The 15312-nt window shown below is 56.2% G+C and overlaps 1 protein-coding gene across 4 annotated transcripts in view; it reads left to right on the plus strand.

Moving 5' to 3' along the window:
• The first annotated feature begins 6814 nt into the window (after window positions 1-6814).
• The window catches only part of CROCC (ciliary rootlet coiled-coil, rootletin), a 67680-nt gene continuing 59182 nt past the window's right edge, over window positions 6815-15312 (plus strand). For 2 of the 4 annotated variants that reach the window (XM_039508839.1, XM_039508841.1), the window contains exons 1-3: window positions 6815-6902; window positions 9809-9950; window positions 10961-11112. In XM_039508839.1, coding sequence (XP_039364773.1) covers window positions 6846-6902; window positions 9809-9950; window positions 10961-11112 — 351 coding nt within the window. In that variant the 5' untranslated portion in view covers window positions 6815-6845. Of the gene's footprint in view, window positions 6903-7003; window positions 7076-9808; window positions 9951-10960; window positions 11113-15312 lie in introns of those variants that run through there. The other 2 variants (XM_039508840.1, XM_039508842.1) reach the window with 2 other exon arrangements.

Consider the following 15312-nt stretch of genomic DNA (forward strand, 5'->3'; position numbering starts at 1 on the left):
TGTGATGTCTTCTGGCAGCCTGGTGGGATCCCAAGCAAGGACCAGCCCGCCACTGAGCTAGGTGCTGATCCCTAGCTCTTATCTAGTGCTGTTCCTCAGCAGATCTCAAAGCGCTTTGCAAAGAGTCAGTATCATTAGCCCCATGTTACAGAAGGGGAAACTGAGGCATGGAGCAGGGACGTGACTTGCTCAAGATCACTCAGCTGCCCAGTGGCAGAACTGGGAATAGATCCCAAGTCTCCTAAGCCCTAGGCCACTGCTCTAACCCCTAGGCTACACTGCTGAAGAGCACACATGCAAGACCAAAAAACAGTCCCCCAAAAGTTTGCTGCTATCCCACATTATGGCCCTTTACACCTGAGGCCTGTGAACATCCAGTTTAATGCTGCTTCTCGGGGCGCGTTACTGCTGCCGTGAACTATTCTGGTTACCGGAAAGCAGGGGAGGCCTGCACAGAGGGATTATACGTGCACAGTCTGAACAGTAATCACCCAGCCAAAGCGCTGCTGGGATCTGCATCAAGACTAAAAAGGGTCCGGATTTACCAAAACCCAGTCTCCTTCCCCATCGCTGCCTCATTGACCTTCCAGCTCTCCTGACCTTCCCCCACCCTCCCCAGTTCCCATCAGATGCTCTCGGCTGCCTGATCCCAAGCCTCCTGCCTTAATCCCCCTGCTCCCTCCTTTCATGATGTCTGTTCTGCGTAAAACGCGTCTCGCTGCTGAGCCATCTGCTGCTGGCGTGTTTGTTTATCTGGGTGATGCTGAATTGTTGTGCTGCTTCTTACCGGCAGAGGGGGACCTGCAAAGAGTGACTCAGAACAGACAGGGATGGGGGGGCCTTGGGGGCTCCCTAACCTACATGTCACAGCACGGGAAGGATCTAGATCCAGAATCACCCTGGTTCAGGCCTGCCCTGCTGCCCTGCAGGGTCAGCTCACGATATCATGAGCACCTCCGCCTCAGCTCATCAGGGCTGGGCGTAAGTGGTTGAGAGTAGTCAGCGGCGCTGTCCGTGAACCCAAGGGATGGCCGCAAAGCCCCCTGCGGGAAGAGGAGGTGAGGTCGAGCCAGCAGAAGGGTTGGGGTAGGGGGTGGGTCTGTGACACCTGTAATTGTTGTGTGTGGGGCTTTAAGTTGCCAGCTTCTTGTTTGGTTACCTTGAGAGCACAACCCTTGTTTACAATGTGGGTCTCCTCTGAAAAGTGAATCTGGGAAGTGGCCCCCATCCGATTGGCCCCAGGTGCATCCCAGCATCACACTCGTTGGGAGTTAGACCCTACGGGAGGGTCTACCTCCCGTTTCCCTGTAGGAGCCAAGGCGGCTGGCAGAGGGGGGAGCTGGACTCTCTTATTCCTTGGGCGTTGTTTGCTGTTCCACCTGCACAACCCCACTGAAAGCAGTGGGTGTGGCACAGCCGGCGGGGAAGGCAGAACGTGGCCTGGTGGAGCTCTGTGCCTGGGGATGCCGGAGGAGAGGCCAGCTTGACTGTGAGTCCAAGGTGATTCTGCAGGGGTGGCAGTTAGGGGGAAATATTGTTTTCCCTTTGTAAAGCGAGCACCCCTCTGTCTGCCGTAGGCACTTGCTGCATCTTGTCCGAAACTGAGCCCACCCAGGTGCTGCAGAATGGTTCTTGTGGCCACCAGGGCTCCGTTGCCTGCAAGCTCGTTGGTGTAGGGACTTTAAGTTGTTTGTCCAGTACACCGTGCTCTACGGCCCTGATCCCAATCTGGCCACCGCCGGAATATACTACTAGGGATGGTCGAGCTGAGGCCAGTGAAAATCAGCCTTTTCATCGGCATGGCCTAGATTTACTGAGGCCTGGTCTACATCTTCAAATAGCTCGACCGGGTTATGTCGCTCAGGGCTGGGGAAAATGTCACGCCATAGTGAGGTCGACCTAATGCCCACTATAGATGCAGCTAGGTCAATGGAAGGATTCCTCAGTTGGCTTAACTACCAGCTCTCGGAGAGGTGGATTAACTGCATCCGCAGAAACCCCCCTTCCACTGATGTGGGAGGCATCAAGGCTACGGCGGCCCAGGTGCAGCGCCAGAGCTGCACAGCTGTAATGCGGAGGTGGCCGGGCTCTGCTCAGTTTGTCTGCTCATGCAGACAGGGCCGGTTCTACTGTTTTTGTGCCGAATTGCCGTGGGACGGCGGGGGCAGTCCGTGTGCCGTTAGGGCGGCACGCGCGTTTCCCCGGCGGTGGCAATTCAGAGGCAGCTTCTGTCTTCAGCCGGAAGACAGAAGCTGCACCCCGGCGCCAATTCGGCGCACTGCTTGGGGCAAAAACACAGGGACCGCCGCCCCTGGCAGATTGCTGCCCCCAAGCACCTGCTTGGGATGCTGGTGCCTGGAGCCGGCCCGGCATGCAGAGTTCTAGCCCAGCTGCCTTTACTGACTTTTAGTGGGACTCCGCTGGAGGCTCACCTGAGCCTTTCAGCGTGTAAGGACGGGACTCTGCGGGGAGATCCCTTGGCTTTGAAAAGCCCATCGTCCACATCTCTCAGGTGGCAGAAGTCTTGCTGGGTCGTGAGTTTTCCACCTTCTTGGACTGGGAGCCAATTGGACCTAGATATCTGGGTTCTTCTGCCCTGAGATCTGATTTAGGATCAAAGCACCTGGTGGGACGGCCTTCGGATTTGGGGGGTTTGAATCCAGTGTCTGCCAATTCTCCCATCAAATCTGGGGTGTTTGAGATCTGAGCAGTCGGCTCCGGAACCAGTCTGTCTGTCGTAGGTGTTTCGAAATGGATGCCTACGTGTAGAGCACAGCAACATAAGTAGTGCTAACAGCGTCCCAAAAGGGTGTTTCTAGTGTAGACATGCTTATGAGCAGAGACAGCAGGACTTCTGGGCTTAGCTGCAGCTGTTAATTTCTTCCTCACTCATTCTCAGTTTATTTGTATGAGATTCTCTCAGTTTACAGGCTGATTTTAAGATGAAAATATTTGTTGTCTGGGAAGGATTTTTACCAACCTAACCTCTCTACAGATGGCTTCATGGGTGACACTGGGCTCTTCCAATCTTTGCTTCTACTTAAGGCCTTTCATTGTCAGTTAAAACAACGAGGAGTCCTTGTGGCACCTTAGAGACTAACACGCTTATTTGGGCATAAGCTTTTGCGGGCTAAAACCCACTTCATCAGATGCATGGAATGGAAAATACAGTAACAGGTATAAATACACAGTACATGAAAAAATGGGAGTTGCCTTACCAAGTGGAGGGTCAGTGCTAACGAGCCAATTCAATTAAAGTGGAAGTGGGCTATTCTCAACAGTAGAATACCATGGGAGGAAAGTATCAGAGGGGTAGCCTTGTTAGTCTGGATCTGTAAAAGCAGCAAAGGGTCTTGTGGCACCTTATAGACTAACAGACGTTTTGGAGCATGAGCTTTCATGGGTGAATACCCACTTCGTCGGATGCAAAGGGAGGAAAAATCACTTTTGTAGTGGTGATGAGGCCAATGTAATCAGGGTGGCCCATTTCAAAGAGTTACAAGAAGGGGTGAGTAACAGTCGGGGGAAATTAGTTTTTGTAGTAACCCATCCACTCCCAGTCTTTATTCAATGTCCAGTTTGCAAATTAATTCCAGTTTTGCAGTTTCTCATTGGAGTCTGTTTTTGAAGTTTTTTAGTTGAAGAATTGCCACTTTTAAGTGTGCTATTGAGTGTCCAGGGAGATTGAAGTGCTCTCCGACTGGTTTTTGTATATCATAATTCTTGATGTCAGATTTGTGTCCATTAATTCTTTTGTGTAGAGACTGTCCAGTTTGGCCAATGTGCATGGCAGAGGGGCACTGCTGGCACGTGATGGCATAGATCAGGTGAACGAGCCCCTGATGGTGTGGCTGATGTGGTTAGGTCCTATATTTCCAGGTTTCACAAAAGCGATTGTTCCATTGTGACTGGTTTACAGCCAAATTTGGGACTACTCAGGTACATGAAAATACTGAGTGTGTTAAGGAAATCCAATCCACATTAGGTGGAAGTGTTTCTGTTAATAAGAAGTCCGTGTTAAAAGTGAGGCTGTCTGTTGAAATAAGACGATGTAGCCGAAGATGCACGCATGGGTGTAAATACGGTTAGTGTTCAATTTGTGAAGTAAACCACAGTATTAAACTGCTTTGACTTTCAATACTTTTACTTTTTTTCTACCCGTTGCTTTTTTCCTGTCCTCCCCTCTCCCCACAGTAACTCTGATCTTTATCCTGAAAACTGTTAATTTTTTGCATTGATTTTCACCTGCTGTCTAATTTTTGTAATAAATACTGACAAGTTACCGGGAAAGTTTAGCAAAGTGAAAACTGAAATCAAAGGGCCTCCCTTCCGCTTAAGCCCCATCAAGGTCTGAAAAGGGGGAATTCTTCAGCAATGGAGTTTGGCCACATTTGTATCACCATAGTAATGGGGGTGTGAAGTTGTCATAGTGATGGTTCCTTAGGGGTTGGGCGAAGCACCATCTCCCATATCCCTCTCCCCCATTGGCTTGATCCCCCCTCCTCCCCTCTCCAAAGCCAGGCTACTCTTGGGTCCTAGTGCACCCTGCTTTGCTTTCAGATGATGATGTTGGCGACACCAGAGATGTCCCCTTTGAACCTTGTCCATCAGAGGGCAGGTTAGCTGGGGCAGTGGTGATAACACCAATGACTGGCCCCCGTTTGCACCAGCAGAGCTGCACCAGTGTTAGTGCAACAGTGGGAGATTCTTCTAAAAATGCTTGTGCAAGAGACAGCTGTGAAGTGTAAAGTCAGGGTCCCGGCTGTGAGCCCAGAAGGACGGTGCGAATCCTGTGTCTTTGGGTATGTCTACCCTGCGAGCGGAGGTTTGAGTGCAGCTCGGGGAGGCATGCCCATTAGGAATACGGCTAAACAAATCAGTGAAGATGCAGTGGCACAGGCTTCAGCGTGGGCTGTGCAAGCCCATCTGGAACCCTAGGTACAGCCTGTGCCAGGATCCATGCCACTGCGTCTTCACTGCTATTTTGAGAGTTGCTAGCAGGATTAGTGGTAGCGCTGGTTTGCCTAGCTGAGCTGCAGTTACCCGTTGCAGTGTAGGCATCCCTTAGATGCACTTTTTGTGCCATTTGCTTCAGTTGCTGTAAATCCTGCTGCCCATCCCTCTGGCTTCTCAGGAGACCAGGTTGCTAGGTTGAAGCTGCCTTTATTCAAGACAGTGTCGCTTAGTGGGTAGAACAGGACCCAGAGTTCCATTTCCAGCTTCTCCCACCAACTTTGCAGGGTGACCGAGGGCGAGTCACTTTTGTCTTTCTGTGCCTCAGTCTCCCCACTTGTAAAATGGGTCTAATACAATCCACCTGCCAGAGGTGTTATGCGGCTTTATTAGTCTGTAAAGCGCCTTGGGCTCTTCCTGGGCAAAAGGCTCCAGAGAAGGGCAAAGCATTCGTCTGATTCTCCCCACCCGCTAGTGGCAGGGGGCACGGAGAGGGGAAGGGCTAATGAACACGGTTGAGAGTACTGTGCTTTTTAAAGCATCGTGTGATTTACAGCAAAATTCTCAGGCCTGGGGGAGGTGCTGGGTTTTCTAACAGGCTGATTTCTCTTCTGGACCCTTCTTGGGGGCTTAATCTGCCACATCAGCCTTTGACTAGTAGGAGTCTGATAACCTGAATCCATGTTCCCTGCTAGCTGGTAAGAGGAAGGAGCTTTCAGGCCCAGGCGGTCTGAGAGATTCCTGGATGCTGAGGGATGGCAGGGATCAGTCTGTCTGTCCCCGTATCCTGTCTCTGACAGTGGACAGCATCAGATGCCTCAGAAGAAGGTTCAAGACCAGAGGCGGGTTACAGTTTGTGGGGCCCTGGGCCAGAGCAAGTGGGGGCCCTGCCTCACCCCCTCCACCTGCAGTTCCCCCACCTCGCTGCTGCTAGGGAAATGGGGTCAGGCTTCCCCCACTCCCCAGCAGTAACGTCGGGCGGGCGGAGTAGGGCAAGTCCCCATTCCCTCACCCTGCCCCTTGGCAGGACTGCCGGATGGGTGGGTGGAGCAGGTTGGGGTGCCAATTTTTCCAGGGCCCCCCAATTGGCTGGGGCCCCTGGGCACGGGCCCCGTTGGCCCTGTGGCTAATCTGCCCCTGTTCAAGACCCCCCCCTTCAAGGGGCAGATGTGGGGTAAACTGCCCCCCCCCGCCCACTGGATTTTATCCTGATCTTTAATAGTTCGAGATTGCCGGAAGCCCGAGGCTGAATATCCCTTCCAAAGTTTTCCTTGTCAGTAATGGCAACTGCATATTCTCCATCCCTGTAGCAATGTCCCCTCCCTGCTTGAATCTTAAATTCCTGGACTCAGCAGAACCCTGCTGTACCCTGTCCACACTCAGCTTTAAAACGGGTCGATTCACGGGTTTTAACACCCTTTTATCCTAGTCTCCCCAAACTTCTTGGGGGCACCTGGCTGTACATGGTCCCCCCAGCACCCCGGGCTCCTGCGGTGGCTAAAGCCCGCCCCAGGCAACTCGCCACGTCCGGGGCCCGGGTTCTGCGCCTCTGCCGGCGGCTGGGGGGCGTTAGGACCCCCGGGCAGGGAGACGATGGCCATGAATGAAATCTCCAGGAAGGGGCGGGGTTCCTCGGCCGCCTGCCCTCCTCCCGGGCCGCCCTGGGTCTCCCTGCCCGTGGGGCTGGATCCTACTCGCGAGTCTCCGGGCGCTGCGCGGTGGGTGCGGAGCAGCCGCTGTCCGGGGCAGAGCCCGCGGGTGGCCCCAGGCGATGGGACGCTCCTGAGCCGCTAGCAGGCGGGGAGGGGAGGCGCTGGCCTGGGCCGAGCCGAGCCGGGCGGGGCTGGGCCGAGCCGGGCGGGAGGGGCTTGCGGATCTCCCGGCGACCCCCCATGAGCGCCCCCGAGCGCGCAGCGGACGCCGAGCCGGAGCTGGAGGCGGTGATCCAGGTTGGTGGGGGTGGTTTCGCTTTGACCAGGGGGCTGGTCCCGATGCGGAGCTGAAAGGATCCGGGCAGGGACTGCGGGGAGGAGGGAAGCGCCCGGTTCTGGTCTCACTCCGGATCTGAAACTCCCGGGCCGCCCTGGGTTTCAGGCGCTTCCTCGCCTGGCAAGCGGAGCCTGTAAGTGTGACACCGACTCCCCCCCGCGCTGTGGCTCCAGCCAGCCCCGACTTCTGAGCCATTTTACACCTCCCAGGGCCGTGCAAACTGCTGGGGGAGGGACCCAGTGCCTGATTCGGATTTCACACTGATTTCAGTGGGGCTGCTCCCGCTTTACACTGGGGCCAAGCAGAGGCGAGTCAGGCCCCTGGTATATTCCAGAGACCCCTCTTTGCTCTTTGCCTTGACTGTTTGGGTAGCAACAGTGTATGAGCCAGTCCCGAAAGGCCTCCTTGAAAAGCGCTGGTCGCTTGGATTAAGGGTGATCTGCCAAGCTGATGCAGCTTTTAGGATATATGTGTGATGCCTGAAAGGTTGTTTTCTCCGCCCCCCCCCCCTCTATTTTTTAAACCATACAATAGCGGGAATATTCTATCTTGCCTTCCCAGTTGCTGCTTGGACAGCTAGAGACTCAGGGTGGGAGGTGTATGAGCCAGGTATTAAAGGAGCGCGGGTGTATTTCAGTCCATCCTGGAGTGTTTGTCTCCCAAGCATGTGCCAGGCATTGGAGTGATAGGAGTGGTTTTTAAAAAACATTGTTGCTCAGGTTTGATGCTTGTAACCGCATCCTCCTCGAAGTTCTCCAGCGGGCTGCAGAGTCCTGCAGTAGGAACGGGGCGGACGAGAACTCAGACCCCTGTTATTGAAGCAGCCGGGCAGGGCCCCCTTACAGGCCTCGCCTGTCTAGCATCAAACGGGCGCAGACGCTGGCACCTGACTGTATTCGGGCACTGGTTTTGTCCCCTGAAACGAAAGCTGCAAAGGAACCTGGTTTGGCGACAGGGCTGGGTCTGACGCCGAGTTCAGTCCATTCCGGGCCGGGGGGGAGGCTCTCTGGAAGATCCCGTAGCGCTCTCGGTGTGAGGTGAGCCTCTGGGTAAAGGGTGCCTGTCCGTATTGCCCTGGCAGGGACGGGCGTAGCGGGGCAGGGAGAGATCAGGACCGTGTTTGTAAGGGCTCCTTGGGGAGCTTGCACCTGGAAAGTGTTTGCAAAGTGCTTTGCCCATTCCTGGGCTCTGGGGGTGTCACAGCTCTGAACTGCACCCCAAGTAGCTTGGGATAAGTGGAGGGGCTGGGGCTTGGTAATGGAACCGGGGGAGCCTTTTGCTTCCGAGCTCTCGGTTTGGGTCTGAACTGCCTGGAGCGACGGGAAGTTGCTTCCATCCTGATGGCTGTTCAGTGGCCTGTGTAAAGCATGTGGGTTGGTCTCCGGCCAGGTCCCTAGTGCCCAGATTTCCACACCCCACAAAAACCTTTCTCACCCCCGGACCCCTTTGCCTCTGCGGTGAGGCCGAGGGTTGAATGGACGGTGTCACGGTGGGAGCTTGCCCTGCCCGCGATGGACCCACCATCAACCTCAGGCCCTACTTGAGGACTTCAGCCTCCTGGGTTGTCAGCCCAGCACTAGAGAGTGAGCGATGGGGTGTGAGGATTGTTCGCCCCAGGGCCAGGAGCTGGACGCTAGGATCTGGTGCCCCATTGATTGGGGCTGACAGTAAAAATCCTCTTGTCCTCTCGTTCTCAGCCTGACCCCGGTGACTATCGGGTCTGGCCTGGCCCCTGAATCTCCCTGGGGGCAGGGGGGGGTTTTTGATCCCGTTGCATCTGAAACAACCATCTGCCGGCCTTGCTGGTGACAAGTGAAAGGGAAATGACCCAGGAGCCTGACGTGATCTGAACCCAGGACAGGCAGGTGCTGACCAGGACCCTAGAGGTGCTGTCGTCCTTCCAGGGAAAAAAATGCTGCCACGTTTAAGCTAATGAGGATGGAAAATGAAACCTGCAGTGGCCAGCAGCCTGGGTATTGCCAGGGATTTTTGTGGCATGTCATAAAGTCCAGTGGATTCGGTTTATTTATTTGTCCCTGACTGAGTCCAGTCGTGGGGGTGCTGGGGCACTGATCTCTTACACTAGCATCTTGGGGCCAGGGGCCGCTAAATCTCCCCCTCCCCCCAATATTTCCTTTCCCCAGCTCCTGCTGACATTTCTTTCCTCTCCTGTTCGGGGTGAATTTGGTTCCTAGCAATGCAAAGGACATGTCGAGGAGCCAGGTGCTGTGTAAACTCTCCCCTGCCCACTGTTCTTCCTGCTCCTCCCTCATCTCTGCCCCGCTGCTCCGTCCTGGGCCCCTGCAGGCTTGGTCCTCTCCTGAGCAGGTGCGGGCAGTGAGTTTACAGCATGGGTGGATATGTGACAGGGGGAAACCCACCAGCCTTGCAGGATTCGAACCCAGGGCAGCAGGTTGGCTGCTAATCCCCTGGTTCCATGTTGGCTTTGCCTGTGATGTTTCTGGGGCCCTGGGTCTAATCCAGCTAGATGGAGTCTTGAGCATCCCAACCTCCTGTCATTGGCCTCTCCACCGTCAGTCCCCGGTATCCCGGCCACAGCTGGTTAGGAGGGTTGGCTGGGCTTTGCATTGTGTCTTGATTGACTGACTGGTGTCTGGGCGGCGCAAGGCTGCCTCCCAGTATGTCCGTCTGGGGAGCCAGAGTTGCAGTCCCAGGAAGGTGCAGGGTGAGTTGAGACTGATCAGGGCATTTGCCAAGGTGCACAGGGCACAAAGGGCCGGGAGGAGGCCGTACGGGCTATGGAGATCTCCAGGGGTAGCTCCTGTCTGTAGGGGGAACTAGCCACCAAGTGCCAGGTCGGCGGGCCTGGCTCCTGCCCTCAGCCTGCTGTGTTTGCACCTGACAGAAGCTGGAGAGCAGCGTGCTGACCTCAGGGGAGGGGAAGAGTCTTACCATTCGGGGCAGCTCTGAGGCCGCGCCACCCACCCGCCTGCCTGCCCGGATCCGAGAGATCGTCGCCGAGAACCTGTCGGAGCAGGAGAGCCCAGGTAGGGTTGTGGCAGTCCTGCCCCCCTGCCGCTCCCCGTGTCCATCCGTCTAACCCTGCTCACCGCCGTGCCCTACCGGGCTGAGCCTCGTGCTGGGGAAGTGCGTGGGTTCTGCCCGGCCATGCCAAACCACAGCCAGCAAGGAGCAGCTTCTCGGCGGGTTCTCGGCTCCTGGCCCTTGCCAGGCTGTGCTCACCTGATGGCTTCACGGGTAGCTTGCCAGGACCCCCAGGGCCAAGCCTGGATGGTGTGGAGCGCAGCCGCCCTTGCAGACCCTAGATCCCGTCTGGATCCAGGCAGGCCAGCTGCCTTGCTAAATTCCCCATCCCCCATGCAGTGCAAACCTGGCGCTTTAAAGGTTCGTGGCCCCTCCCACAAAACCTCCCTTGCTGTGGGGCCACCAAACCAGGGGGGAGCTGGGCCACCCACGGCCACCAGATTAACCCTTTCGGTGCCCTGGGACTGTGCGCTGGTGGAGGGCCCAGCCTGGTTGCCCACTGCCAAAGGTGGTCGCTGATTTAGGCAGCAAAGCAGCCCAGGGCAGGGCTTGATATTCCCCCCCGCCCCCCCAGCACCCCCGGCCCCACTTTCTTCTCCATCTCTTGGACCCCAGGGTCTGGCTGTATCCATCAGCCTCCATCTTCCCGCAAAGGGCTCTACATCTCGTGCTGCCCCTGGCCGCTGCCTCGGGAGTCTTGTGTTTGAGAGCACCCTGGAAATCCCTGCTGCGCTGCTGCCCCGGGCTCGGTAGGAAGGGGACAGGGCTGAGCTGGCCCCACCTCGCTCTGTGGCACCGACGGGTGCGTCACGGGGAACGTGGGTGATCACCCATGCGGCTGCGTCTAGTCATGCCTTAAACCGGGGCGATCTGGACCTCTGGTAGGAGAACCACAGGGCCAGCTTCTTCTCCAGGCAGCCGCCTCCCTGTGGCTCTGGGGTGGGTGCCCCCAGCCGGGTGCTGATGCCCGTCCTGCCCTGCTCTGCTACGGCTCTCACTCTTCTCCCCGCAGCAGCCTGCCCTGGGGAGATGTCGTCGCTCCTCTCCCTCCAAGAGGAGAACCGCATCCTGCAGCAGGAGCTGTCCCGTGTCGAGGACCTGCTGGCACAGAGCCGGGCCGAACGCGATGAGTTGGCCATCAAATACAATGCCATCAGCGAGAGGGTAGGTGTGGGAAGCCGTGCCTGTCCGGATGGGGGTGGATCCTCCCCACCCCCCGGTCTGTGTTCAGGCAGGCACCATAGGATGTGCTGAGGCAGCTCGCACTGCGCTCTGTGCTCAGGGAGAAGTCCTTTGTGCCAGAAATGGGGCTCTGCAATGGTGAGGCGGGGAAGTCGTCATTGGAGCTGGGCAAAACTTTTCATCTGAAACTTTTTTTGGGGCAAAAAAAAATGAAGAGTGAGGTCGACTGAAACATTCTGCAGATTCCGGTTGATTTCATCAAAGTGTTTTGGTTGAAGTGGACGGTGTGTGTGTGGAGTGTGGGGGGGAACGCACTGAAAAAAATTCTGAAAATGTCAGAACGTTTCCTTTGGACGGTTTCCAAATGAAACATTTCAACTTTTCACTTTGAAATGCCCTCGAATTTTATGACAAAAACATTAAAGGGAAAATAAGAACATAAGAACGGCCATACTGGGTCAGACCAAAGGTCCATCCAGCCCAGTGTCCTGTCTTCTGACCGTGGCCAATGCCAGGTGCCCCAGAGGGAGTGAACCGAACAGGTAATGATCAAGGGATCCATCCCCTGTCGTCCACTCCCAGCTTCTGGCAAACAGAGGCTAGGGACACCATCCCTGCCCAGCTTGGCTAATAGCCATTATTGGACCTATCCTGCATGAATTTATCTAGTTCTTTTTTGAACCCTGTTATAATCTTGGCCTTCACAACATCCTCTGGCAAAGAGTTCCACAGGTTGACTGTGTGTTGTGTGAAGACCTATTTCCTTTTGTTTGTTTTAAACCTGCTGCCTAGGAATTTCATTTGGTGACCCCTGGTTCTTGTGTTATGTGAAGGAGTAAATAACACGTCCTTATCTACTTTCTCCACACCAGTCGTGATTTTAGAGACCTCTATCACATCCCCCCTTAATACTCAATGTCGAGCTGCCACCTTTCTTTGTTCAAGCCACAATTGTGTTTTCCTGGCCAAAAATTTAGAAAAATCTTGTTTTTTTCAGGTGACCCAAAATATCTTGAGACCCCTCCCACTCCCCGCATTTTTTGGCATTACCAGCAGTGAACAGAACCATCTGTGATTTGCCCAGCTCTAGTCATCAGGCCTTACTGAGGTGCAGCAGGGCAGCTGAGTCTGAAGAAATATCCTCCCTCCCCACCCCCTGGGGTCTCCTTGGAGCCTCCTCCTCTCTTTGGCCTCCAGCGCCGGTGGCGAGGGTGCCAGGAGGATGTGTGTGCAGGAGGCCCACGCACTGGGGATGGGGCCCTCTGTGTTCTGGCTTGGAAGCAAACCTCCTGGGTTCAGTCTGGCATCTAGTCTCTTGGGGTTGGTGACCTGGTGTGGGGATCCCCCTCCCTTCAGGACTCTTCCCCGGCCACTGTGCTCAGAACATCTCACCTTGTGTTAAGCCCAACTCTTCCCCTTCATAGAATATCCGGGTTGGAAGGGACCTCAGGAGGTATCTTGTCCAACCCCCTGCTCAAAGCAGGACCAGTGTCCAGATAGATTTTTGCCCCAGATCCCTAAATGGCCCCCTCAAGGACTGAACTCACAGCCCTGGGTTTAGCAGGCCAATGCTCAAACCACTGAGCTATCCTCCCCGCTATAGACACATTGAAACCAGCTGAGCCCTGAGATCTGGTTAGAAACCAGGGAATTGCTGTCCTCAGGCAATGGTGCTCCTTTGGCACCGACTGCGGCGGGGCTGGGAAGCATGTTCTGATAGCAGGGTCGAGTTTCCACCTCGCAGCGCGTCTGTGCAGCATTTCAACTCAGCCCTCGCGAGTGAGCGCTGTGGGGAGAGGGGGCTCCTGGTTCTTGCCTCTCTACCAGTGTACATTGCTGCTAGGGTCTTGGCTGCTCCTGCCTCGCTAGGGGGGCCCGTGCAGCTACATGCCTGGCTGGTCTCGACCTCCTGCTGGGCGGAAAGTCCCAGCTCTCTCGCATTGATGTGCCAAGCTGGGAACGTGCTTGCGGGGGCCGAACGGTAACACGTCTCTCCTGGGCTGTAGCCCGGAATGCACTTAAGAGTTGCCACCCCCCTAGGCTTGCCCTGGAGTCTCCAGGCGTTAGAGATTAATCTTTAATGAAAGAGTGTGTCAGGGGATGAAACCTCCAGGAACGTGTCCAGCCAAAACTGGCAGCCCACCGTGCAACGTGGGGGCCCTGTGCACTGCAGCGACCCACCCGGTGGAATACACAGGTTGGCTGATTCTGAGGGAAGTTGTGCGTGTTCTCGTCCACGCCAGGATCACAGGCCTGTCTGGGCATGTTCTTGCAGGGAATGTGACCAGGGCTTGCTGGGACTTGCCCCAGGGGTAATAAAAGGCCCGGTGGCTAGTGGTTGGGATAGCAGCTGGTCGGTGTCCTTGGCACTCACCTTGGGGGTGGGGTACTGGCCTGCGCCTGACACAGCCGAGCGGGCTGCGAGGGTTAAAGCACAGAAAAGCCCCTCCTGGTGACACTGAGCTCTGATTTCAAACCAGCAGCTACAACAGAGGCTCTGAATCCCGCCCTTTGTGAGGGCCCCGAGGGGGAAGTTGGGCCAGAGGGACCCTCCCACTCCCAACTCCCGCCCGTCGGGCTGCTTGAATGGAGGTTTTGTTGCTGGATTTCTCCAAGTGCAGTAACAAATCTCTGTGAAAAGCACTTAGGTCAGAGCCCCTTGGTGGGCTCCGGCCCCCCGGGGGGGGAGGGTGGTGGGCGGATGCTCCGGCCCGCGGGGGAAAGGAGGGTGATGGGCGGTGGTTGCGCGTATGTAGATAGTGGTGCTGTATGACAGCTGAACTGCACCCAGTTAGTAACACGCTGTGCAGAGGACTTTGCACGCGGATGTCGCAGAATACACCCCCAGCGAGGGGCGATCGCGGGAGCTGGAGGTTGGGAGTTGTTTGAAGGAGGGGACCGGGGTGGTATTAGGCTGCTCCCAAGTGAGGGGCAGCGGGAGAAGGGGGCTTGGCTGACCGCCCCAAGAATGACCCTGTCTGCGGCCATCGGTCCGTACTGGGGGCAGCCAGCCCCTTGTGTCGCTGAGGCTCCGGGTCTATATTTAGCACACTAGCTGGATCGGAGCTAGCGCCGGTATGTCTCCTTGAGCTAAAACTGACCCCTTCCATCTCTGGGGTAGATGTACCCGTAGTTAGCAGGTGCACGAGGAGGTCAAGGCCGAGAGGCGGGCAGGCTGGGGAGCTTCGAAGGTGCGGAGGAGAAGTGCAGACTCTGTGGGGAGGTTGCCGGGGATCCCACGAGAAGCAATGATCAGCGCTGCAGGGGGCCAGTGATCTCGGCGGTATGGTTGACGGCAGAGGGTGATGAAGGAGAGGAGAGAGCTGCGTGGCGTGAAAGTGGAATACCAGCCACTCCAAGGCAGTGGCACCAATTCAGATATGTTTTGAGGGCAGTACAGGAGCGACTCCCCAAGCGCCAGGTCGCAGTACCATCTGTACGGAGGGGTGACTGGCTCAAATGTCTGTGTGTTGTGAGCTCGCAGCTGGGGCAGTGCTCTGGCAGCAGCCACACTGGGTTAGTCTGAGATCATTGCGGAAAGGATCTCTCTCCCCTACAAGGGTTCCCCTGGCTAGCTGGCCGGAGAGAGGTTTGATCCCAGGCGCTGCAGGTCGATGCGCGAGGAGCTCTTTGTGAACGCCGAGCGTCACGCGCTGTGAGCTGGGAATGGGGCGGTGACTGATGAGCCCTAGTTCTGTCCGAATGACGGCAGATTCTTTCCTTCGAGGCCAAGCATGTGAGCGGCGGTTATCTCTGGCTTCGCTGGCCTGGGAGCGTTTGGCATAGCTCGCGTCAGTGATGGTGGCTGCGTGTCTGTCCTTATGGAAATAATAAACCACAGCTCTGGGATAGCACTTGTCTCAAACCATGAAGTCAGGATCATTATCCCCTTTGTGCAGGTGGGGAAACTGAGGCACAGAAGGGGAAAGTGACTTGCCCAAGGTTAGCCAGCAGGCCGGTGGCTGAGCCGGGAACAGAATGCAGGTCTCCTGAGTCCCAGTCCTGTGCCCGATCTGCTTGGCCTCTCCAGTGGCAACCTTCCTCTTTGCTAGCCCAGCCCATCCCTGGAGGAACTGTTTCAAGTGCAGTCCTGGTTGGTGGTGACCGGCAGGTGCTACCATCAGGTGCGACTGCCGTGGCCCGTGGTGCAGCAGTTGGGGATGGCGATGGGTCTCTGTCCAT

The sequence above is a fragment of the Mauremys reevesii genome, linkage group 21 (genome assembly GCF_016161935.1).
Source record: "Mauremys reevesii isolate NIE-2019 linkage group 21, ASM1616193v1, whole genome shotgun sequence".
Taxonomy (NCBI): Eukaryota; Metazoa; Chordata; order Testudines; family Geoemydidae; genus Mauremys; species Mauremys reevesii.